This window comes from Heptranchias perlo, chromosome 10 (genome assembly GCF_035084215.1).
Source record: "Heptranchias perlo isolate sHepPer1 chromosome 10, sHepPer1.hap1, whole genome shotgun sequence".
Lineage (NCBI taxonomy): Eukaryota > Metazoa > Chordata > Chondrichthyes > Hexanchiformes > Hexanchidae > Heptranchias > Heptranchias perlo.
Window position 1 is genome coordinate 49,617,106 of NC_090334.1, and position 25,192 is coordinate 49,642,297.

At 40.3% G+C, this 25,192-nt stretch overlaps 1 protein-coding gene across 3 annotated transcripts in view; it reads right to left on the minus strand.

Moving 5' to 3' along the window:
* The window catches only part of inf2 (inverted formin 2), a 60,913-nt gene that overhangs the window by 15,958 nt on the left and 19,763 nt on the right, over positions 1–25,192 (minus strand). For all 3 annotated transcript variants that reach the window (XM_067991699.1, XM_067991698.1, XM_067991700.1), the window contains exons 2-12: positions 21,239–21,654; positions 17,176–17,291; positions 14,945–15,104; positions 12,322–12,355; positions 11,894–12,035; positions 9,535–9,676; positions 8,175–8,885; positions 4,733–4,878; positions 4,584–4,645; positions 261–363; positions 74–159 (exon numbers count right to left, since the gene is read on the minus strand). In XM_067991699.1, the coding sequence (XP_067847800.1) occupies positions 74–159; positions 261–363; positions 4,584–4,645; positions 4,733–4,878; positions 8,175–8,885; positions 9,535–9,676; positions 11,894–12,035; positions 12,322–12,355; positions 14,945–15,104; positions 17,176–17,291; positions 21,239–21,632 (2,096 nt within the window). In that variant the 5' untranslated portion in view covers positions 21,633–21,654. The remainder of the gene's footprint in view (positions 1–73; positions 160–260; positions 364–4,583; positions 4,646–4,732; positions 4,879–8,174; positions 8,886–9,534; positions 9,677–11,893; positions 12,036–12,321; positions 12,356–14,944; positions 15,105–17,175; positions 17,292–21,238; positions 21,655–25,192) is intronic.

The following is a 25,192-nucleotide window of genomic DNA, read 5'->3' on the forward strand; positions in this document are numbered from 1 at the left end:
TATCTGAAAAAGTTACATAACTAACATTTGCAGGACCGTGACCTTGTGTACACGTGACACCAGTAGTACATACCAAGGAACATGAAGCAGGACAAGGTAGAAGTGATCAGCACTTGCTAATTTTTCCTTTTGCCCTTTGTATGCCATTATATTTTCTATCTGCAGATAAAAAGGAAGTTCTTTTAAAAAAAAAGTCATGTCAGAAATAATATTGACCTGCTAAAATATCAGTTCTGGTATGCATCATCTTGCCAACTTACCTCATGGTTCTCTGGCAGTAGTTTCTTGAGTTGTTTTAAAATCTCTACATCAAATTTTGATCGGTCCCCTCTCCTGATCATATCAACCATTTCTTCATCAGAACTAAGACATTGAAATGAAACCTTCATTACACCACAATTTGCTTTTAAGAAAACAATTCTAAGCGACTGAGTTTTAGCAAAGCAAGAAGCAGCATTACATATCATCACAGTTTGTTTAGTTGTAATAGGAACAGGAGTAGGCCATTTAGCCCCTCAAGCCTGTTCTGCCATTCAATGAGATCCATGGCTAATCTGTGACCTATCTCCACAGGGTAAACTTTAAGCTGAGACTCAGGAAGGGAGAGGCTCCGGGGGGAGTGGGGTGGGGGGTGGGGGGTGGGGGAGGAAAAGATTTCTGGGTGCAAAGCCTGGAAGATAAGTGGGTGCGTGTTGATCTGTGATCGCGATCTTAATGAGGCCCATCAATTTAATTTCCGGCTTTCGTGCCCGTCAGCAAGATCGGGGGTCGCTGGAGGTCCAGTGCAGAGTTGGAGGTAGGTGGGTGTCCGCCGTGGTGGGGGGGGGTGGGGAGGGGGTGAAAAAACATAGGGGAGGCGACCAGTCGTGGTGGTCCGGTCTGCAAGGTGAGCTTGTTGGGCCTGAATGAAGCACTGCTGCTCCTCTGGGCCCACAAGCAGAGCAATAAAAAGGCTCTCACCTCATGGATCCAGCCCTTCCCGCCTGCTTTCACCTGATGTGAATCGGAAGCGATGGGAAACCCGAACAGGTAAGTTTAAATTTGTTTTAATTGTCCAATACACAAAATATTAAGTACCTCAAGTATCTGAATGAGGTAGTATCGGCCCGCCGGTTTTAAGTGGGGGTGGGACTTCCTGGTGTTTGCTCTCCACAGGCAGACAAATCTGCCTGGGTTAAACCCAGAAATAAGCAAGTTGGAGCCAAGATGTGGTCCCACACTGAAATCTTGGAATTTTCACTGCCCATCTGTCCCCAGCCCACCCGTTCTTGGGTGTTAAAATTTACCCCCCCTATACCTTAGCCCCATATCCCTTAATACCTTTGGTTAACAAAAATCAATCAATCTCAGACTTAAAATTAGCAATTGAGCTAGCATCAACTGCCGTTTGCGGAAGAGCGTTCCAAACTTTTACCACCCTTTGCGTGCAGAAGTGTTTCCTAACTTCACTCCTGAAAATCCTGGCTCTAATTTTTAGGCTATGTCCCCTAGTCCTAGACTCCCCAACCAGCGGAAATAGTTTCTTTCTATCCACCCAATCAGTTCCCCTCAATATCTTGAAAACTTCAATCAGATCACCAAGGAATTCCAGGGAATACAACCCTAGATTGTATAGTCTCTCCTCGTAATTTAACTCGGAGTCGAGGTATCATTCTAGTAAATCTACGCTGCACTCTCGCCAAGGCCAGGTGCGGTGGTCAGAACTGAACACAATACTCCAGGTGTGGTCTACCCAGGGCTTTGTATAGCTGTAGCATTACTTCTACCCCCTTGTTTTGTAGACCGAGATATAAAGGCCAGCATTCCATTAGCCTTTTTGATTATTTTCTGTACCTGTCCATGACATTTTAATAATCTATGTACATGGACCTCAAGTCTCTTTGGACCTCCACTGTTTTGAGCTTTACCATTTAAGGTCCAAAGTGGATGACCTCACAATTGCCTACACCAAAATTCATTTGCCACAGTTTTGCCCATTCACTTAATCTATTACTATCTCTCTGTAATATTATGCTTCCATCTATACTGCTTACAATGCTGCCCATCTTTGAGTCATCAGCAAACTTGGATATGTGGCTCTTTATCCCATCATCTAAGTCATTAATAAATACAGTGAATAGTTGAGGCCCCAACACAGACACCACTAGTCACATCCAGCCAATTTGAGTACCTGCCCATTATCCCTACTCTGTCTCCTGCTGCTCAGCCACTTTTCTAACCAGGTCAATAATTTGCCCTCAATTCCATGAGCTTCAACTTTAGCTAACAGTCTCTTATGTGGAACCTTATCAAATGCCTTCTGGAAGTCCATATAAACAACATCCATAGACATTCCCCTGTCCACTTCTTTAGTCACCTCTTCAAAAAATTCAATCAGGTTCGTCAGGCACGACCTACCCTTTACAAATCCATGCTGGCTCTCTCTGATCAGCTGAAAATTTAAGGTGTTCAGTCACTCTATCCTTAATCATAGACTCTAGTAATTTCCCAACAACAGATGTTAGGCTAACTGGTCTATAATTCCCTGGTTTCCCTCTCACCTTTCTTAAATAGCGGAGTAACATGTGCAATTTTCCAATCTAAAAGGAACGGTTCCTGAATCGAGAGAACTTTGGAAGTTTATAGTTAGGGCATCTGCAATGTTCTCACCTATTTCTGTTAAAACCCTGGGATGGAAACCATCTGGTCCTGGGGATTTGTCACTCTTTAGTGCCATTATTTTCTTCATTATTGTTAATTTGCTTACGTTAATTATGGCTAGTCCCTGTCCCTGATTCAAAATTAGTTTCTTTGGGGTGGCAGGCAGTCTATCATCTTCCTCTACTGTAAATACCGATGCAAAGTAATTATTTAACATGTCCACCATTTCCTTATTTTCATTTATAATATCCCCATTATCAGTTTTTAAGGGGCCCACATTGCTCTTGACCACCCTCTTTTTCCTAATATAATTGTAAAAATGTGTGTTGATTTTGCTATCCCTTGCAAGTTTCTTTTCATACACCCTTTTTGTAGCATCTCTCCCAGTCACCAGGGTCTGTGCTATTTTTTGCATTTTTGGATGCTTTTACTTTTAGTTTTATGTTGACCCTTACTTCTTTTGTCGTCCATAGCTGTTTTTTTGGACAAGTAGAGTTCTTGCCCATTAGGGGTATAAACTGGTTCTGTATCACGTTAAATTCTTTTTTGAACACCTCCCACTCATTTTCTGTCGTTTTACCCATTAACAGATTTGCCCAGTTTGCTGTGGACAGTCTCTGTCTTAGCTCATTATCAATGAGAATGTTTAGTTTCCAGGCAAGTAACAGCATCAATACTTAGCTATTGAATATCTCCATGGCATTAAAAAAATGAAAGATATCCTTATTTACAGATCCCTTTGTTGAGCTCTATGTCCAATTGTTTGTAGCAGCTAATACACAAGAACATAAGTCCTTAATCAGCTGAAAAGGGATCATCTCAGTGGTACTGCACCATAGACTGGGAGAATGTTAGTTAAGTCTGGGATCAGAAAAGGCCATTTGGTCCTTTGAAGTTTATTCCCCTAGGGAGGTAATGAGCAAAGACCAAGTGCATACTTGCAAGGAGAGGCAAAACCGCAGTGGGATCTTTATTTGGCCTCTTTGGTTACACACCTATTGCAACCAAAGAGCAGCATTGACGGTGGCCTGGAAATAGGATTCAGAGTTTAGTGGCCTAAAAGGGCTAATGAAGCAGAGGGGAAAAAAATAGGTTGTGCAACTTTCATTGGAGAGAAAGCATGCAATAAAATTTGAAAAATTAAATAAGAACAAGGAGGTGTACCACTGACTGGTGCATACCCGAGTTCCCTTGCTTCAAGGTTGAAATAATCTTCTCAAGCGTGCTAGTCGGGGATTTATTTACAAATTTACATAGATACGGCAGTGTAATGGTTATGTTACTGGACTAGTAATCCAGAGGCCTGGATTAATAATCCAGGGAACGAGAGCTCAAATCCACCATGGATGTTTGAGAATTTGATTTAAAAAGCTGGAAATAAAATGATGATATCAATAAAAATGACCATGAAGATGTTGGATTATTGAAAAAAAACCCAACTGGTTCACTAAATGTCCTTTAGGGAAGGAAACGTGCCAGCCTTACCCAGTCTGGCCTATAAGTGACTCCAGTCCCACACAAACGTGGTTAACTCTTAACTATCCTCTGGCGTGCTAGGTTACTTCAGTCAGCTGAATCAAACTGCTAGCAACGGTTTAAGAAGGTGGCCCATACCACCTTCTCAGGTCCACTAGGGATGGGCAATAAATGCTGGCCTTGCCATCTCAAGAATGAATCAAAAAAAAAATTGATATAGGACTGGCTGATGAGGAAACAGCTGGAGAAACAATAGTTACAGTTCTCTTTTTTAAAATGATGCATGGAGAGCAGAGGTGCCCATGTTATGCAAACATGTATTTTGGATATATCACCAACTGATTGTGGAAGAAGAGCCTAAGCAAACTAGGAATGTAGTTTAACCATTTAATATTTGACAAAATGCCAGCACTATTAATTACCAGGACTCTACATGCAAATAAAAAATACATTTAAATATAACTCACCATTTGAATTGCTTTAAAAATATGTTCAAATTTAGGCTTTTCCTAGCATCCAGAAATGTGACCTGTTAGGGTGGGAAGAGGATGGAAATAATGAGTTATACATAGAAGTGGTTATGTTTAAATTACTACCTTGATTCAAGGGCACTTGCCTCTTTTAGCTCTTTTTTTCTAACAGTTTGCTCTTTCTGTTTTGGTTGTGACACTGGAAAGCAGAAGAGTTGTTCAATACTGGCATAATCAGGATCCAGAGGTTCTACAGCATTTCTCCGGATGGATGACCATAAAGAATTGGTCTCTGGAGAAGAAAACAAAAAGGACTTAGTATAAGGAGGAGGAGATCAAGATTTTCTTATACAAATTAACTAAAATTTAAGAAATGAGGGGAAAATATTTTATTTTCCTCTTAGTGTTAGGTCTCTTCATGCCACACACAATTCCCTGATCAAGATGTCAAGTGACCTACTTACAGGTCTCTGGCAATAGTGCTCACGTCAGCTGCTACCAAATACGCCCCGGGGCAACTTGCCAGCCAATTTTCTCTTCCGCCCTTCAGAAGCAAAGTACCTAGACTTCACTCTGAAATACCCCTAACTGCATAGATCTGATCAGCATTCAGAGATTGCCACATATGCCATCTGGGAGGTTAAGATAGTAAAGCCAACATTGCAGGGGGAGCTGTAGTATGAAGTTCTCTGACTAGATATATAGAACAAGAAATGGGTCAGGACAATATTTGGACTGCCTGGTCAATGCAAGGTAAATGATGCGGGACTTCAATAAGTCTAACATAAAAGACTCAGAGCCTATCAATTTAATACATTACTTCTTTCCAACCTACCATCTTGGTTTGTTTGAGTGACCCAAACATTACTGAGAGTAGAAATAGTTGAGCCACTAGGTGATGGTGCCCATAGCACATTAACATTCAAACCAAAACTGTGTTGGCATAAAACTGAACCCTAATAAACAACAATAGACAGGCAAACTTCAAATTCGAGAGACAAGCTAGGTGTCAGACGTGGTGGCAGCGGCAGGATGGGTTTGGGGGGTGGGGGGGGTGGTGTTGGTGGTGGGGAGATAAGTCGTCATTCTTGCAAAACCTTCAAAATAGATCAACAATGATATTTAAAGGGACTTTAAGAGAGAGTGAGGTAAATTCACAAAGCTTGTAGAGGGAATTGAGGAAGTGACCAAGTACAAGGCTATACCGAAGCTTTACTATGACGAGACTAAGGTGCTCCGAGATAGAACTGGAAAGAGATATAGCAGAAGCTGCAAGACACACCGCCAAAAATTCTTCAATATTATAAAGAACCAAACCTGAGGAGGAAGTCAAACCCTAAGGGACCCATGTGGAATTGAAAATGAGGATAATAAACATGCTGATAACTACTTCTTGGAAGCTTTTAAAATCAGAGACGACACTTATGTCATGTAACATCAAACACACATTGTGGGCACTCTGGGACTTTGGTATTACTGAAGCAGGGGTTCTAGATGGGATTAAGGGGCTGAAAACCAATAATTCCCCAATGAATTATATCGCCGGATGCTTAGAGATTTGTAATGTTTAGTCAATGAAGTCCTGAAAACTGTAAACAGGCAAATTTAATTCCCGTATTTAAGAAAAGTGACAGCGCCATATCTGGCAACTACAGAAACTTCAATAGTTGAAAAACGAATGGAATCAATAACCAGAAGTAGAATGGCAGAGTAGCTATATGAAGATAACCCAATAAACGACAGCCAGCATGGCTTCAGAAATGTAGATCAGGCTTCAGCTCTTTTTATTTTGAGAAGGTGACATCCCACGATGCCAGGGTAAAGCAATATGATGTAGTGCAGGAATGTCCAAGCTTTTATTAAAAAAAAATCTTTGTAGAACACTTAGGTGCAGATCATGGAATCTCTCCCTCCCCAGACCGCATATAATGGGCTGGATTTTGCTGTGGGCGACAAACGAGCCACGCCTGCTATTCGTTAAACTTGCACGTGCCCATAGACTTTCTATGAGCTTTTGCACGACAAGTTACTGTCAACGGGCCAGCCAAACGAGGTGGCGCCCTCTACAGGGCATCTGGGGCCTGTGTGAACAGGGCAAGCAGTTGTGTATCTCCTTTGTTCAATCTGATTGTGCTTTTATTAAAGATAGTCAGTCAGTTACTGTTCAATCTGCACATAATTAATGGTGAGCACTGTTAGCCTCACCCTTATTTTTACTGCAAAATCCAGCCCATCCTTTAAATTAACATTCCCATTAATTAGTATATATCTTAAACCTTGATGTTTGGATTTAAGATTTATCTACCAATGAGGTAATACCAGGGACAACTCTTTCCAAACTTCAAGGCCCACAAAGTTCAAACAGAACAAATCAACATGCAAGACATAAAAAGTGCAAATAGAACAAAACTTCATGGGCTAGATTGATAGGGCTTCCGGGTCTCTGATGGTCCATAGCTTTTAGTTTAAACACCAAAAAGGCCTTTGATAAAGTGTGGCATGAAAGAGTCCAGTAAACTAAAGTCAGTAGGTATCAAGGGCAAGAGATGGATGTGGATTACTATTTGGTTAAAGGGGAGAAAGCAGAGAATACTCCTTTGGAGTGTTATTCTGAAATGGAGACAGTTATTGAGTGAGGAGCCCCAGGGTCTGTGTTGGAGCCCTGCCCATTCCTATCGTCACCTAGATTCTCAACTTCAGGACAAGGTTTGGCACCAAATTGGGAGGGGGAGAGAAAAAGAGAGACTGTGAATTTAGGAGAGGCAGCCAACATCTTATAAAGGGAACTGGGCATGGTTTGTACCTGGCCGTTCGCTGACAAATGAAGTACAATATGGAGAAATGTAAAGCACTACAGACCAGAAGTAAAAAATAGGAGGCATATGTATTTCATGGATGGGACACAGCAATTGTCAGTGGGGAAGTTGCAAAAGGTTTTGATTAAGTCATTCCTTACCAGGTCCAAACAATGCAAAGTGGCAATAAATAAAGTAAATAAAACATTGAGTTTTATTGGCAGGTCAGTTGAATTCAAAAATCCAAAATGTCATGCTGAAGCCATAAAGTGCTGTGCACAGATTGCATCTGGGAATACTGTATACTGTTCAGGCCACTGCAACAGAAGTGGGCGATGCAGATCCTGAAGGGGAGAGTAATGGGACGGCCCTTGTGTTTGTGGGATGTACCAGGAGGAACAACTTGGATATGGTTAACAGGATGGAGATAGTAAACCCGTCACATATTTTCAAATTCATCAGGGTGGTAGGACAAGGGGGCACAAAGGATGATCAACAGGTCTACAGTGCGTTGTTAGGAAGGGTAGTCGAAGCCAGGACATTGGATTAATTTAAAATACAGCAAGATCTTGTAATGGAGGTCGAGTAGGATTGGTATCCTGCAATGACAAACTTAAAGTGAACTGATTGACGAGATGTAGGTTTGTGCTGCCACATCACTGTTTGTTGAAGCAGCAGTGTACTGTGCACTGCTATCGTGCCCATTTAATATTAAATTCTATTAAAGTAATATCTATTACCCTTAAAAATTGGATTAAAATTATTTTTTTAAAAAGCTATATCTCATACATACCTGAAGCCATTTTTGAGGGGATTTTCTGCCAGTTCAGCTTTTTCATCCGTTGTTTTGGTCGATGAACATGTCTGATAGGTGGTGCATATGAACTCAAGAGATTGCCAGTTTGGTAAGCCACTATGGGAGCACCATTGTTAAATGCACCCGGTGGCGGAGGAATACCACCAGGAAGCGGCGGGGGAGGGGGCGGCATGACGCCAGCTCCGGGAAGAGGCGGGGGAGGGGGCGGCATGACGCCAGCTCCGGGAAGCGGCGGGGGAGGGGGCGGCATGACGCCAGCTCCGGGAAGTGGCGGGGGAGGGGGCGGCATGACGCCAGCTCCGGGAAGCGGCGGGGGAGGGGGCGGCATGACGCCAGCTCCGGGAAGCGGCGGGGGAGGGGGCGGCATGACGCCAGCTCCGGGAAGAGGCGGGGGAGGGGGCGGCATGACGCCAGGCTGAATTGTACCAGCTAGAAACGGAGGTAGTGGTGGAGGAGGAGGCGGAGGAGGAGGAGGCGGCAGCATTTGAATAGCTGGAAGTGGAGATGGCACTGGTGAGCTAGGCTTCTGGCTTACTTCAGTTGATACTGTGGCCATAGACACTTCTGTTTGTACACCTCTATCAACAGCCTTTTTATTAGCATTTTGCTTCACCGGCTGATCTTTTCCTAACTTCTTAACCAGTACAAGTCTTTCCATGACTGGGCCAACATCTTTTTCTTCATTTGCTACAAAGAAAAAAAATTAGATGGATTAATGCTTGCATTATAGAATTTTACCACGTGGAATCGGTTTTACAGACACGTCAATAGTTTAAAAAAGCTAGTTACATTAAAATAAAATCACATTTTCTTTATTCTTTTCTCCCTCCTCTAACGGCACTGGGTTATGGTTCCACAGATGTTGGCTGCCCTCTAATACCATATCCTCCTGGTAAGTCTTCACGTACGAGTGCTGAAAGTGAATGGACACAGGCTATTCAACTTGGGCACAGCTTATCCAAACAAGTGCACTCTGAGGGGAGTCCATGGATAGCAATCAGAAGTAGGAACCCAGTGGATTTTTCCCCTCTCTAGACCAGGACCCTTGAGGCTAATTGTGCTACTCCAACTGCTACTCTGGCCAAGATCAACTAATTGAGCTCATGAGGAATCAAAACCAGAAACCTTCCTGGCCTGCATGCTCAGTACCACACCAAGTGCTGCATCTACCCACTGAGTCATCAGGACAGCTCATCATATTATGTTTATTAGTGGTACTTACATTAATGATAGTAAAAATAGAGCTTAGTTCTCCAAACCCTCCCCCCCAATTGGGTCATCTTAATGTCTAAGAATTAAATATTTTCCAATATACTGTGGAGAAATCCTTCCTTACTATCATCGGCGATTAGGATGGCTCTGTTCACCAAGATTTCTAGGGCTTCCCAGAGAAGGTGACTGCTGCTGTTAGATGGTTCCAGCTGCAGGAGCCCCTGTAGGATTGACAGCAGCTGAGTAGAGACTGGTGAGGTACTCACCTAGAATTAAAGATAAAAAAAGTTGAAAATTCAGTTAAATGGAATCATAGAAACTTCAGCACAGGAGGCCATTTCAACCCATTGTGCCACACCAGAGCCACCTACTCTCATCCCATTTTCTAGCTGTTTATCCATTCTCTATTATTTCTCTTATTTTTATCTAACTCTCTCTTAAATGTTGTGATTAACTGGTCTTCATATTCCAATAACCCTTTGCATGAAACATTTCTTCTAATCTCCACTTTATGCTTAATTCTAAGTTATGCTCTCATTACAGATTCCACAGGAGATAATCTTTCATAATTTTGAACACTTTGATTAGATTCCCCCTTAACCTTTGCTGCTCTAGTGAATATTGCCCTCATTTTTTTCAAGTTTCTCATCATAAATGATATCCTCTTATCCCTGCGATCATCTTAGTAAATCTACATTGAGCCTTTTCCATCACTCCAACATCATTTCATCCAAAACATGCACTGTGTCCTAAAACCTTGTACAAAGTAATGATCTCATTTGCCCTTGTATTTAAGGCCCCTATATATAAAACACAGAATCCCATTTCCTCTTTTTATAGCTGTTTCCACCTGCAATCTTACTTTTAAAGATGAGTATATCTGCACCTCTAGAACACTTTTCCTTTACTCCATTGAGAATCTCATTTGGGGCAAGGATGTTCAACCTGTGGGCTGGGGGCCAAATGCAGCTCCCAAATCCTTGCATTCCAGCCCTCGAAGCCCAAGCACCAGAGTCTTATTTCCGCTTATATTTATTATTTGCTGGGTGATCCTATTTGACTGTCATGGGAGGATTGGATGGGGCTGTATTTAATACTGTTGCTTTATTGATGGATAAATCCTAAATCAGATCTGTTAGTACCAGCAACTTCAGATGCATGCAAATTCATGGCAACATGGAATTAAACTATAAGTGGGCCCTAACACTCCATGGTACACATCTATGTAGCCACAAAGAGACCCTCTGATTCAAGGCATATTTTCATCCATTTTTCTCTCCTCCCCACCCACAAATGTATCACATTTATCTTCAATGAACTGCTTTTGCCACATACCTGCCCAATCGATTAAATATAAATGTTACCTGCCAGAGGTAATTTGATGACTCGGGTAATGGAACCATCTTCATGCAACAGGTTTTTTTTGGGAGAAAAAGCTTGTAAATTGTAATTTTAAAAGTTCTCAATCTTCTCCCCTCTTCTCCTACAGGGGTTGACTTATACTGGTAGCTTGCCCAAGTAAACTTCATGTTTCAACCCAGATGGGTTGACAGTCTAGAGACCCATGAGGGGAGGAAGACCATCAGAGCTGAGCCCAAACCCATCCTCAGTGTTGCTATATGCATACTTTTCACTGGATAGAATCAGGAATGAAAACCGCTGGGTTTTTTTTTGGGGGGGGGGTGAAGAAATAGAGAAGAGGGGTTATCTAGGATGAGATACTCAGGGAGTAATTACAAGGCAGTAGTTTCATCTAAGAGTTCAGATAACATCATAAGTAATGCAAGGAAAACTACTGAAGCAGTTTATAGCAACCTGCAAGAACTGCTTCATAATGAATCTCTGGGGTACATAATTCTCTAGAAATAGGCTTTTATTTTGTTTTTGCAAAAGTGAGATGCATCAGCAGGCAGATGTTTCACCCAATGGTCATATTAGGACAGCCACAGGAAAAAGAGAATTATAGTGCAATCACTCCAATTTTGTCAACAGTTGATTGCCATTGATGTTATTTCAATGTTCTCATAAATAAATATACAAAGATGGAGCATCCCTTCACACAGTGTCTCATCCAGTCATCCCAGCAAGAAAAGGCAACACTCTCTAAGGGTGACAAGGTGAAAGCCAGATATAAGGAATGGGACTTGCAACTCAGACTGTGATTCTAACTTTTTAAACTACTAAAGCAGTATCATTTAGTACCACTTGACAACAAATTTCCCAAATTTATTTAATTTAGAATGAACACAACATACTCTGCTAAATCAAATGATTAACATATCAGCACCATATCTATAAAACAATATTGTGGGACTCTAAGGACAATTAAATTAGAAACAAATGTCACTGAAAAACATGAATATTGTACACCACAGTACATTTGTAGAATACATCAGGCTCGCTTGTCTTAATAGTATATGCTGAAACTGAAGTAATAAAAGTTCATATTTTAAAATAGTACCTACAGTAAACCAAGTACTTACCTTATTAAACAGTGCTGAAAATACTTCTTGGTGACTGTTCATATCAATGCCATCATAGATTCTCATTAATTCTTCATCATCATCTCCCTTGGTTTCCTCAAAGGTTAAACATTGGACCAAGAGATCATCATCATCTTTTTCCCTTAATTAATGCATAATTATACAAAATTATGTTTGTGCATGTCCCTTGAAAAAAAATACTACACCTATAAACAATCAGCCCTTTTGTGGCTTAAACAAAGCACTCAAGCAATGAGATAAGTAAAATTCATTCATATTTAGATTTATCACTTAAAAAAAATCACAATCCAAAATATGCATTAATTGATGCCTTATATTTGGGTAGTGATCAGCAAATTTGAACACAAATTCAGTAAACATGAAGCTACAATTGCTAAAGTTAGATAATCTACATGAATAACTCATACCTTAATTGTGGCAGTAAATCCAACAGATGGAGACCTAAAAGCAATAATTTGATAAAATTATTTGACATACGACAAATGCAGTCCAAGTATCACACATTTGATTCAGTGAATGTGGTTTGGATGGTCACTAATGGTTTTAAAACCATTATTTTACATAATGCTTGTGTGAAATCACACTCAGCCTGAAGCCACTTGTTATTATTAGAAACATATAAAATAGTGCCTTAAAAGTAAATTGCTACTATAAAGAAACTAACTTAACTATAATCTAAAGTATCAGTAAAAACTAAGTCTTTAGATGTATCAAACATTGAATTTGTAGTTTTTATTTTTGAAGTAAACACAGTTACACTGTGCACAATAAAGAGCTCTAATTTAAAGTGTGTATTTCAGAACAAACCAGTGCTGAAACTCTGCAGGTGTCACTAATTCACACAAATGTGTGTATGTTTCTAACATTTAAAGTGACATTATTTTTCTTGTTTCAAATTAGTACATTTTAAAACAATCAGTTGTGAAATCAGCACATTATTCCACTTTATTTATCCATACTTTTTCACATATTCAGAATTTTAAAAAAAATTCATTCATTTTGATTTAGCAGTTGTGAATTACAACCAATGTCAACTAAGAATGTGCCTCTTTAAAAAGAGCTACCAATGAAACAGTCAAGAGTCAAGTCATGAACTACTCAGAATCTAAAGCAGTTTTATCAGAATACCAATGGGAAATGATCTCTCTCTCTCTAAAGAAGATCATCAGAGATGTAATTGCCTAATCCAGGACATCTGTCTGCTAGGTTTACAAGTGTCTTGGCTACATAGAAATGGCTTTTTTTTTAAATCACTCGAAAAGTATGTTAACTGTAACAAGTAGAAGCTGGGTTGTATTTGGTCCCATGGTAAATTATGTTTCTTATCAGATATGGTAAATATAATCAGTATGTTAGAACAATGGGGTTTGGTGACCAAACTGCTGCAAAAGATATTTTAAAGTACTGAAGTTAGTTTTGTGTTTTAGGTAGTGTGATTTGTAGATGTCTCTTTGCTATAGTTAAGTACAGATAGAGGAACATTTTACAGAGGGAGAAGTATTAAAGTGAAGGCATTTTAATAAAAATGAAAAATCAAAGGATACAAAAATATGGTTGTGCACTCTGACATAATCTGAAATGGCTTTAATTCAGAAATAACTTTTAGATTGCCACTTTTAATGACTATTCAAAAAGCAGAAACTCCTAGGTTTTACTATAATGTATTAACCCTTAGATTGCTAGGATTTCAGAATGCTTTTTAAAAAAAATTGAAGTACCAAACATAATTTGAACCTTGTGCATTAATTTTCCTCTTTTAGTCTTTCAAAGACTTCATTTATATTATGTGGGAAATTGTTTAAAGAAACTGCACCATTTATACAATTGCTGTAGTCAATGGGTTAGAAAAGTGAATACTATTTTCTCCAACACAATTATAGCTTCCCCTGCTCTTGGATACCTCACAGACGTAAGAACGTCTGAACAAGTATAGATAGAGGGACATAGTTAATTAACTACATTAAGACTAGGCAAAAGATAAGAATGGGGATTTTTGAAATGAACAGACCATAAAGAAAATTGCAAGATCACACACAACTATCATTCCAGGGAGTCTAATTTTACTGGCCAAAAAAAAAACCCCAGTCATGCTGCATCTGCACTAATAATCTATCACCACTTCTTAAACAGTTACTGAGCCACTTAACCAGAACACAAGCTGTAGGGTGTGCAATTATTGTAAACCTCTCAAAACAAGTCAGATAATCTTGTTTTCAGTGACAAGGTGCTGAACTGGCATTTCTCTAAGTTTCATCATAGGTCTTGTATCTAAGGTCAGGAAGTGGGCAGTACTGTGTTTCTTTACTACAAAAGAATGGTGACTTTTAATGAATATTCGAAATATTGGGGAGAATTTTAAGTCCCCAGGATGGGTGGGTCAGTGGTGTGTTGTGGGGTGGAGAGGGTTCAATTCTTAAAAGTAGGACATTCGACCCCAACCTGTTGTGAACGCACCTACTTCCGGTTTAACCGGGGTGGGTTGGGGGTTGGGCGAGTAACCTGCTGTCAAGAGGTGAGTCAATAATAATAATAATGTCAGTGAGGCTTCTGTGCCTCAGATATTAGCTGCCATTTGGATTAACGTCTCTAGCATAGGTTTCCCGGGGTTCAGGAAACCCAGCAGCTAAAGGGAGTCGAGAACTGCCGGATCCAGCAGGTAAGTGCTTTTCCAGCAGTGCTCGTGGGCCAAGAGGAGCAGGAATGCTTCCTCTTTGGCCTTCCAAGCAAGCCTGCCGCGATCTTCCGAACTCCTGCCCTGCACTTTCTCACTCACGAGCTGTTGGCGGGAAACTAAGTTTAAAAAAAAATTCTAATGAGATCCTGCTGTTAAATTTGGCAGGACCTCTGCCTTTCCCGTATTTCCAGGTTTCCTGGCTGCTGACAGTAGCCTCCACTCCCTCCCCATAAATATCGGGGCCGTTGTGTATGTATATTGCTATTGTGGCTTTCTGTGACCTGGGAAATCTCAAAGCACCACATAGGCTTGACCACAAGTGACTGATAAATTGCATTAAATAAAGAACATTGTACCTATGAATTCGTTCCTGAGCTGTGCACGAGATGTCAGTTCCTCAGCTCCCAAGATGATGGCATTGATGAGACTCAGTAGTGTTGTCATATATGGAACATTATCTGTGGTCTGAAGTTCATTCATGATAACACTAAATCGATATTGCTGCCTTTTCACAGTCTATCAAAAAAGAAACAAGGGAGATAAGAAACTTAAAAAATAAAATTCCTGTTAATATATTGGGCATGATGGTGGTTTTGACTGGGAGAGGACAATAGCTGGGGAGTGGGAACTATTTTCAAAGCAGCTAGCACAGGGGCCAGGAAGGGAAGTTCGGTGGTCAGCGGTTTAGTGGCAATGGGGTCAAGGGAGCAGGAGGTGGGTCAAGGGAGCAGGAGGTGGGTCACATGAGCTCAGTATATGCATGAGGTGAGATAGGAGAGAAACTAGAGAAAGATATGGGTTCAGGGCTGAGGCAGACAGTTAGGCTGAGGGGAGATTTGACTTGGTGGGCTAGGGGAAAGGAGGGGAGCAGCAGAGGCGAATGGTCTTAATTTTGATTGGTGAATGAATGGACTTAATTTTGGCAGCAAAGAAGTTCATGAGCTCCTGACATTAGTTGTTGGAGGTGAATGTGAAGGGGGCAGGGAAGAGGAGTTCCAGGAAATAGTTGGTAGTGGAGAAAAGAAGCCGGTGGTTATCTTTGCTCTCCAGGATGGTCCTGGAGTAGGGAGCAGTTTTGGCGGAGAGGAGAGTGACGCCAATAGAAACTTGATGTGGTCCAGCCAGATCTGGTGATGGATGGCTAAGGCAGTTGTGCACGAGATATGCTCAAGTCTACACCCTTTGAACTTGAGGAAGTGAAGGTGGAGGCCGTATTTGGGGGAATGGCCAGGAGGGAGAGAGTAAAGGTTTTACTGGGGACAAGGGCATCAAAGATGGAAACGAGGGAATGGTTGAGCAGATTGATAACAGCAGAAGTAGCATGGCAAATGGAAGGCCAAAGGATAGGCAGCTGGCAGCTTGAAAGTACAATTTTAAGTAACCTGGGGTAGAGTTTATTCCAGAGACACATGCAGAAGGAAGTGGTGTTGGAAGGACGATGTGGCTGATGAGGGATTCAAGGAAGTGATCACAGGTGGCCATGTCTGTAATTGCAACCTTGGGAGTAGAGAAGCCACCTGAGATGGCAACGTCAGGTTGGTGGTTGTGAGGTTTAGTGAGGAAAAAGCACAACCTCTTTCTAAAGGAGAGCATCAGAGACACTGATACAACCAGTGGTAGAAAAAGTGCTGAGTATCTTTCCTGTGGCTACAACACTTGCTTATTATGGGAATGAGGAAGCATTCTATCACATGGCTCTCTTAAGGTTACTTTAATCAAAAAGGGACATTGTACATGTCATTTTTTCCCCCTACTACAGTGCTCTCCAAGTAATCATTTTGCAGACAGTATTTGCTTCGAACATTTATAGGTTTTGAAATGGACCAAGCTTATTCATTATGTATTGAGTTCCTTATCATGCAAAGGCAATTCACTGGAACTAGGAAACTGCTCTGAATTTTAGGAATGTGACTTTTAAATTTTGGTTAAATAAGGATGAAACATTTGTTCTGTCTGTGAATGGTTGCTTTACTAGTTTTTTGGTGTCTTGTCTACAGTAGTACTGTAATGTTTTGTCTACACAGTCAACTAAGATCAATTGGTAAAAATAGAATGGTCTACAGGATAATGCTTTAGTTTCAATCTGTTTTAAAAGTAAAATACTGCTGATGGAAATCAAAACAATTTGAGACCATCTCTTCCAGGTTGTCTTACACCAATACAGCCTTGCACCAACATGACTCTGCACTTTTCACACAGGTACGTCAAGTCTTGACATGGCATGGACATAAAGGATACAATATAACTATATCATAAAAGTAACCAAAAATAAGGTTGTCTATCCTATGTGTTTACTCTGTGTCAATCTGTATAACTGAATAATGAGTGCTGGTAGTGTTTTATTTAAGCATTGATTTATGCAGGATTTCTGTATTTTAATTGTGATTGTTGCATATTTTCTGTGACAATAGTACTTTGAAAAGGTTGTCCACAGATCAGTGGCAGAAATTCCGAAATACTGCCACTGCTCTCCCAAAAAGAAAGTCAGGTGATTTAACACATTGCTGATCAGGATGGTTTTGCAGGTATAGATAGTCAAAGTGCAGGGAGTGTTTTGAACAGTAATTTTACAACAAAAACCACTTGCCTTGTAATGTTCCAGTGCATCCAAAGCCAGATTGTGACCTTCCAGTGAGTATATACATAATGCTGCTAACAGCTCACACACTTGTTTCTTTACTGTGACATTGGCTGTGTCCAAGGCTGTAAATCAGAGTTTACAATATCATTATTTTGGATAAAAGAAAAATTCTACCCAAGGCAACAAAATCTTATAATTATGAACTGGCTTGTTCTTGGTCTTTTTACAGCAGCTTAAATCCCAACCTAATTTTTAACTAACTAACTAACTAACTAAATTCAATCAGAACTTATTCTGCAGTAATGATGCAAAATTTTCAACATAGATATTCTGCACCTTATGTAAATTGACTGAAAAACTTTCATATGTTGAGTAACTTCATGTATAACTATTCAATGCCCTTGTAATATACCTTAAAATGCAAGGCGCTAAGAAAAGGAGCATCAGAAAAGAGTTGTTTAAATGTAATGGACTGCTACATGTATGTAGTGACGTAATTGTTGACCAATGGGCTGTCAGGTGGATTTCTGTTATTACTGTCCTATAAAGGAGCTGTACTGGACCCGGCTTTGTCTCTTCCCCTGAAAGCCTTTGGAAAATTTAGCTATAGAGGAGAATATCCTGATGGATTTTGTCATCCAATGGGACAGCCCTCTAGAGAAACTAGTATAATTTGGTTGGGTTTTAAAACAAATGTTCTCTCATTTTTTTGGCCAATGTGTAACCTTTGCAAGAAGGTAGCATGCTTACCAGTAACTTGTGATGTAGTCTGTATGCAACAGAAGTGTCTACTTGATTCAAGTTACACTGCTTGATAGTAAACAGGGTGGAGCCTGAATCAAATGTATTGGTTGATTTGGAGCATGGCATTCAGCCGGCACTATATTAAGTAATAACTTCTTTTTACCAATTTCAGAAACTGAATACAAATATAAGGGAGTTAGGGCCTGCTGTGGAGTAGAGATGGGGTCAGCACTGCAACATACTGATGAATGCAGATCAGTACCTTGCAGTATTACACTGACCTGCATGTGTAAATGAAGAATAAAAACCATTGAACTTTTTATTATCCAAACCAGAAGAAAGAATGCAGTAAGTTAAAGATGTGATGTTGTACATTGTAGCAGGTGCTGTACTGTAAGGAAAGATTTACATATTACTCAGATTAAAAAAAGCAAACAATTCTGTATTGTTTAAACTAAAGCAAGTCAGTTAAATGTGCTGGTGTAATGAATTGTTTTGATTCAGGGGTATTGTTTCCAGATTTCAAACAGATCCTTGTGATGCAGCCTTCCTGGTTCACTTCTATCCTGAACTACAATGCCATGTTTATTCAAATGATAAAAGCAGGATTCTCTCTTTTTTGTTCTCTCTTTGTGTCTCTCTTATACAGCATTATACTTATCATTATTACATATAGAAAGAAAAGTTGAAGATATGAGCCAACATTAAAACAACACCAGTGGTAATCTACATAATGTCTTTAGTGTATTTCTAGAATGATGACGGCATCGAAGGCGAATACAAAGGGCAATGAGATTGTTTTTCAATTGCAGTGAAAAATCAACCTTTAACGATGACAAAAGAGATAGAGAGTAAGATGAAGCAGAAAAAAGGGGCATCTGACAGATGTCAGGTTGACAATACAAGTGAGAACCAGGCAGAATATAGAAAATACAGAGGAAAAGTGAAAAAGGAAATAAGAGGGGCAAAGAGAGGGTATGAGAATAGACTGGCGGCTAACATAAAAGGGAATCTAAAAGCCTTCTATAGGCATACAAATAGTAAACGGATAGTAAGAGGAGGGGTGGGACTGATTAGGGAGCAAAAATGAGATCTTCACATGGAGCCAGAGGGCATGGCTGAGGTACTAAATGTGATGTGGAGATGCCGGTGATGGACTGGGGTGGACAAATATAAGGAGTCTTACAACACCAGGTTATAGTCCAACAGCTTTATTTAAAAAAAAATGTTTTTCAAATAAAGCTGTTGGACTATAACCTGGTGTTGTAAGACTCCTTACAGAGGTACTAAATGAGTACTTTGTATCTGTCTTTACCAAGAAAGAAGATGCTGCCAAAGTCACAGTAAAAGAGATGGTTGAGAAACTGGATGTGCTAAAAATTGATAAAGAGGAGGTACTAGATAGGCTGGCTGTACTTAAAGTAGATAAGTCACTCAGTCCGGATGGGATGCATCCTAGGTTGCTGAGGAAAGTAATTGCAGAGGTGCGGCCCATAATCTTCCATTCCTCCTTAGATATGGGGGTGGTGCCAGAGGACTGGAGAATTGCAAATGTTACAATCTTGTTTATCATTACACCCATTTTTGAACCTGGCAACTACAGGCTAGTCAGTTTAACGTCGGTGGAGGGAAAGCTTTTAGAAACGATAATCCGGGACAAAATTAATTGTCACTTGGACAAGTGTGGATTAATAAAGGAAAGCCAGCACAGATTTGTTAAAGGCAAATCGTGTTTAACTAACTTGACTGAGTTTTTTGATGATGTAACAGAGAGGGTAGATTGATTGATGTTGTGCATATGGACTTTCAAAGGGTGTTCGATAAGCTTGTCAGCAAAATTGAAGCCTATGGAATAAAAGGGGCAGTGACAGCATGGATACGAAATTGGCTAAGTGATAGGAAGCACAGAGTAAAGGTAAAACGGCTGTTTTTCGGACTGGAGGGAGGTATACAGTGGTGTTCCCCAGGGGTCGGTACTAGGACCACTGCTTTTTTTGATGTATATTAATGACTTGGACTTGGGTGTACAGGGCACAATTTCAAAATTTGCAGATGACACAAAACTTGGAAGTGTAGTGAACAGTGAGGAGGATAGTGATAGATTTCAAAAGGACATAGACAGGCTGGTGGAATGGGCAGAGACGTGGCAGATGAAATTTAACACAGAGAAGTGCGAAGTGATACATTAAAAAAGCATACGAGATCCTGGGCTTTATAAATAGAGGCATAGAGTAGAAAAGCAAGGAAGTTATGTTGAACCTTTATATAAAACAGGTTTGGCCACAGCTGGAGTATTGTGTCCAATTCTGTGCACCGCACTTTAGGAAGGATGTGAAGGCCTTAAAAAGGGTGAAGAAAAGATTTACTGGAATAGTTCCAGGGATGAGGGACTTCAGTCATGTAGATAGACTGGAGAAGCTGGGGTTGTTCTCCTTTGAGCAGAGAAGGTTTAGAGGAGATTTGATAGAAGTGTTCAAAATCTTGAAGGGTTTCGAAAAAGTAAATAAAGGGAAACTGTTCCCATTGGCGGAAGGGTCGAGAACCAGAGGACACAGCTTTAAGGTGATTGGCAAAAGAACCAAAGGCGACATGAGGAAAAACCTTTTTACGCAGCGAGTAGTTATGATCTGCCTGAAAGGGTGGTGGAAGCAGATTCAATCATAGCTTTCAAAAGGGAATTGGATAAATACTTGAAGGGAAAACATTTGCAGGGCTACGGGGAAAGAGCGGGGGAATGGGACTAACTGGATTGCTCTTACAAAGTGCCGGCACAGGTCGACAGGCCGAATGGCCTCCTCCTATGCTGTAACCATTCTATGACTCTATGAAACCAGTGTGGAATACAATGGAAAATTCTGGATTATTTTTATGTTGGGAGTTCCCCAATACGCTTAAGAATTGTTTTTAATTGGTTAGTAGGATTCATACCTAGTAATTACTTGAACATCACCAAAATTCCTGTTCAGTCAGGTAAATCATGGTAAAAGTGGGTTAACATATTTAGTCTAACTTATGTTAAATTACTATTGTTGATGATTAACAGTTGGACAAAAGTAAACAAAATTGAAAGTTGTTTTTTCATTTTAACAGTTTCTATTGAATTGCAGAAATTTTTAAAAAGTTGACTGTGTTATCATATAGCTGAAAATGATCATTTGGAGAACCTTCTCAGTTCCCTTGTAAATCCTAGTCTCCATTTCCTGTGGGATCTGACCCTATTGATAGTCTCAATTGCAGAATAAGTCTGATAAAGAAACCACTGAGCCTTCTAAAGCATTAAATCCCATAAATTGAAGCCATACTGAGACATGCTCACACTTCGTACCTTGGGATAGTTTCCGAATGTAACCTTCATTATTCACAATGTAGTCAATGCCTTTTGGAGAGTTCATCACAGCTCGTACACATTTAACACAGGTGAGCTGCAGGAGTGCATCAGCTATCTTTGCCACACCTCTGCCGGACAGCCTGTCCAGGGCCTCTAGCAATAAATCAAGTCCACTGAGCTCCAGAAATTGTACCATCCAGCCATTATCGCTCTTCTCCAGTCGCTTCTTTAGGCCAGAGTAATTCAGAACAGTTGGGACCTGTAGCAAACGGATGCAGAGCTCAGGTTCAGCATTTTCCAGGTTAGCCTCTGTATTATCCGTATCGAGGGGGGTAATCTTTTCCTTCACGAGAGCCCACTTCTTGTGCGTGCCTTCCTGTTTTGCAGCCATATTGCTTTCGTGTTTTGTTCACCTATAAAATGGAATGAGAAGGACTTGTTAATGATAAATACAGTGTTTTGCTATTATAATCAAATCAGTCATCATCTTGCTCCATCACTGACTTCAGGAGTGCACCTTAGGGTAACTTTGCAATTCCACACCAGTGGCAGGAGGACTCGCTTGCTAGATGCACATTTTGGAAGTTCGGACGCATGTTGTGCATGATTTTCCAAACATTAACTCCCGCTGGCAGACTGGACTTGTAAAATTACCCTATGTTATCATTTTGTGGAATGCAGGTTAAAATAATGACCACATGGTATCTTATATTTTGTCCTAACACAATCAGTCTTTTTCTCAGCATGTTACGAAGTCTTGAATATCCCACCAGAGCCCATTTAAGATCAATTTGAAGATCTCAAGAACGCTGAATCCTTTCTGGTAACTTTGGTAGTGCAATCACAATGGGAGATGTTTCCCATTTTACACCACTCACCATTTTTTGCCCATAGAGAAAAGGAGAATGAAATTGGTAATCTCGTTTTTTTGAAGAATCTACTGCTGATTGTTAACTTCTGCTCATTGAGCTTTCAGTTTTCCACTGGGGTAAATTCAATCAAGAATTGGCTCACCCACTAAGGAGTTAATTCTATTATAGAACAACTAAATTCTTTGGCCGCCTACCTGTTCAACATGGATGTTGCTGCAATTGTTACCTTGATTGGTTCAGTGGTGGGAGTCAGCTTCCGGGACCACCAACTACTATCAGTCTAAAAATAGTTTACTGCACTGCAGTCACAAGTACTTAATCAATTGAGCACTTTGAATGGATCAGCAGCAAACTGTTGAAAAGCCCTGGTACACTACTGAGCTGAGCTCATAAGAAATATCAAGATTTGACTGTTTAAATAAACAATTAAATGAACAAATAAGGTCCGAACTAATCAAGAATTTAGTAAAAATACAATTTTCAACACAATCTACACAATGAGGCCATTTTTAAAACTTGAATTGTAGTTTACTCTTTAAGATAGATTCGTATTTTTAGTGCAAAGCTTCACATATCGGGAGCACATAATGGACACTTGGGTGTATGCCCAATATGATTTTCCGTCCATTAATTTTTACCCCTTTGCTTCTCATTTCAGATCTCAGGTTGAATACAGACATGAGAACGATACTTTTGGCTCTAATACCATGCATCTATAAATTGGTCTTTCAAATTCAGGAAATAGCCGTGTGAGTGAATCAGGATGTAGAAGTTCCTGTACAGCTTAATTTCCTAGTTTAGTGCTCTCCAGACTTGGAATAATATTGCTGGCTGCTACTTGGCAAGGTTAAGTGGATATCCAGTCACTTGAGACGCACTAAATGAAAATTATCGTAGCTGAGTCCTGGTTGTTTAGGTCTTTTGGTATCTCCGAAATCTATGGCTTGGGACAGGGTGGAGTAAGGGAGCTGATTTCAGGAATGTAAGGATAAATTCAGCGCTTCCGTACTCCCAGTGTGAAGTCACCTTCAAAGGAGTACAGGTCAGAGGTTGAGCTATGACACTGTAGTGACAATTCTCTGACTTGCACTCCCTTCGAGTGTGGCTTCCTACTGGGAGTATTAGATTGCTGAATTTAACCTATAATTCCTAATGATATTTAAATCTATTTAAATATCTATGGTTAAACATAAAAATTGCATTTTAAAAAGTGAAAGTATTTATGATGAGACATAATTCTAGAAGTTACTGTTGGTGATACTAGCTTAAATCATTTGTATAACATTCCTCTATTCACTATTTGAGACATTCCCTTAATTCAATGTCAATATTTCATATCAGTAAAGTAATTTATAGACACGTCCTTAATAATTGGTATCTAACACTGTATCAGTTATGCAACCAGTTAGATCAAGACTGCACAAATTAACATTCCACAAATAGAAATTTATAAGCTAGCAAAAAGAAAGAACTTGTATTTATATAATGCCTTTCACAAGCTCAGGATCATTGTATGTTACAGCACAGGAGGAGGCCATTTGGCCCATCGTGCCTGTGCTAGCTCTTTGAAAGAGCTATCTAAATAATCCCACTCCCCTGCTCTTTCCTCATAGCCCTGTAAATTTTTTCCCTTCCAGTAATTATCCATTTCCCTTCAGGCAGTGCAATCCAGATCATAACAACTCTCTGCATAAAAAAATGTTTCCTTATGTTGCCTCTGGTTCTTTTGCCAATCACCTTAATTCTGTGTCCTCTGGTTACCGACCCTTCTGCCACTGGAAACAAAAGTGTTCATGATTTTGAACGCCTCTATCAAATCTCCTCTTAACGTTCTCTGCTCTAAGGAGAATAACCCCAGCTTCTCCCGTCCCTCCACATAACTGAAGTTCCTCATCCCTGGTACCACTCTAGTAAATCTCTTCTGCACCCTCTCTAAGGCCTAGATATCTTCCTAAAGTGCAGTGCCCAGAATTGAACACAATACTCCAGTTGAGGCCTAACCGGTGTTTTATAAAGGTTTAGCATAACTTCCTTGCTTTTGTATTCTATGCCTCTATTAATAAAGTCCAGGATTCCATATGCTTTTTTAACAGCCTTCTCAATTTGTCCTGCCACCTTCAAAGATTTGTGTACACACACCCAAAGTGCTTTGCAGCCAATTAATTAATTTTGAAGTGTAGTCACTGTTGTAATGGAAAAGTAGCAGTCAATTTACACACAGCAAGGTCCCACAAACAGCAATGAAATAAATGACCAGATCATCAGTTATTTTCAGTGTTGGTTGAGGTATAAATGTTGGCCAGGACACCGGAAGAACTCCCCTGCTCTTCAAATGGTGCCATGGGAACTTTTACATCCACTTGAGAGAGTAGACGGGGCCTCAGTTTAGCATATCATCTGAAAGACAGCACCTCCGACAATGCAATTCTTCCTTAGTACTGAAGTGCCAGCCTAGATCATGAGCTTAAGGCTCTGGAGTATGGTTTGAACCCTCAACCTTCTGACTCAGAGGCGAGAGCTATCACTGAGCCAAGACTGACATCCTAAATGCTGCTGTATATAGTGATACTGGAGACACTCTTGCTCATTACCAATCTACTTTTCACCCCTCTTCCTTTCCTGGGGCAGCAGATAACATAGTAGGTACCTTCCTCTCTCTGTACTTCTTCCCTAGGGCCACAGCAAACAACCAGTAAACATTAGCTATTTGAAGAGCTGCTGGAGAGGTGCAAACAAACAGCCCCCACAAGCTGCGAAGGCAGTTCACCACCTCACCTACAGTTTATAAGTCGCTGTACATTAAGATGTTTTAAACCATAACAAACCTAGCTGGGGTTCATTTCTAGCTCAATAATGGATTTTATATTCCCTTCATACTCCAATCATAAATGAGGCTGTGTATGATTGAGAGGAAAAGATGTGGGGCTAGAATCGGGGGTAGGAGGGGAGGGTATTTGTCTGCTGTGCCTAGTTTTGCAACTTTTCACTTTGCACTCATTCTGGGGAGGAAAACAAAGATATTGAAATTTCCATTCTGAGTTTGGATGTTATCCCAAATTATTGTTAAAAAACAGGAACT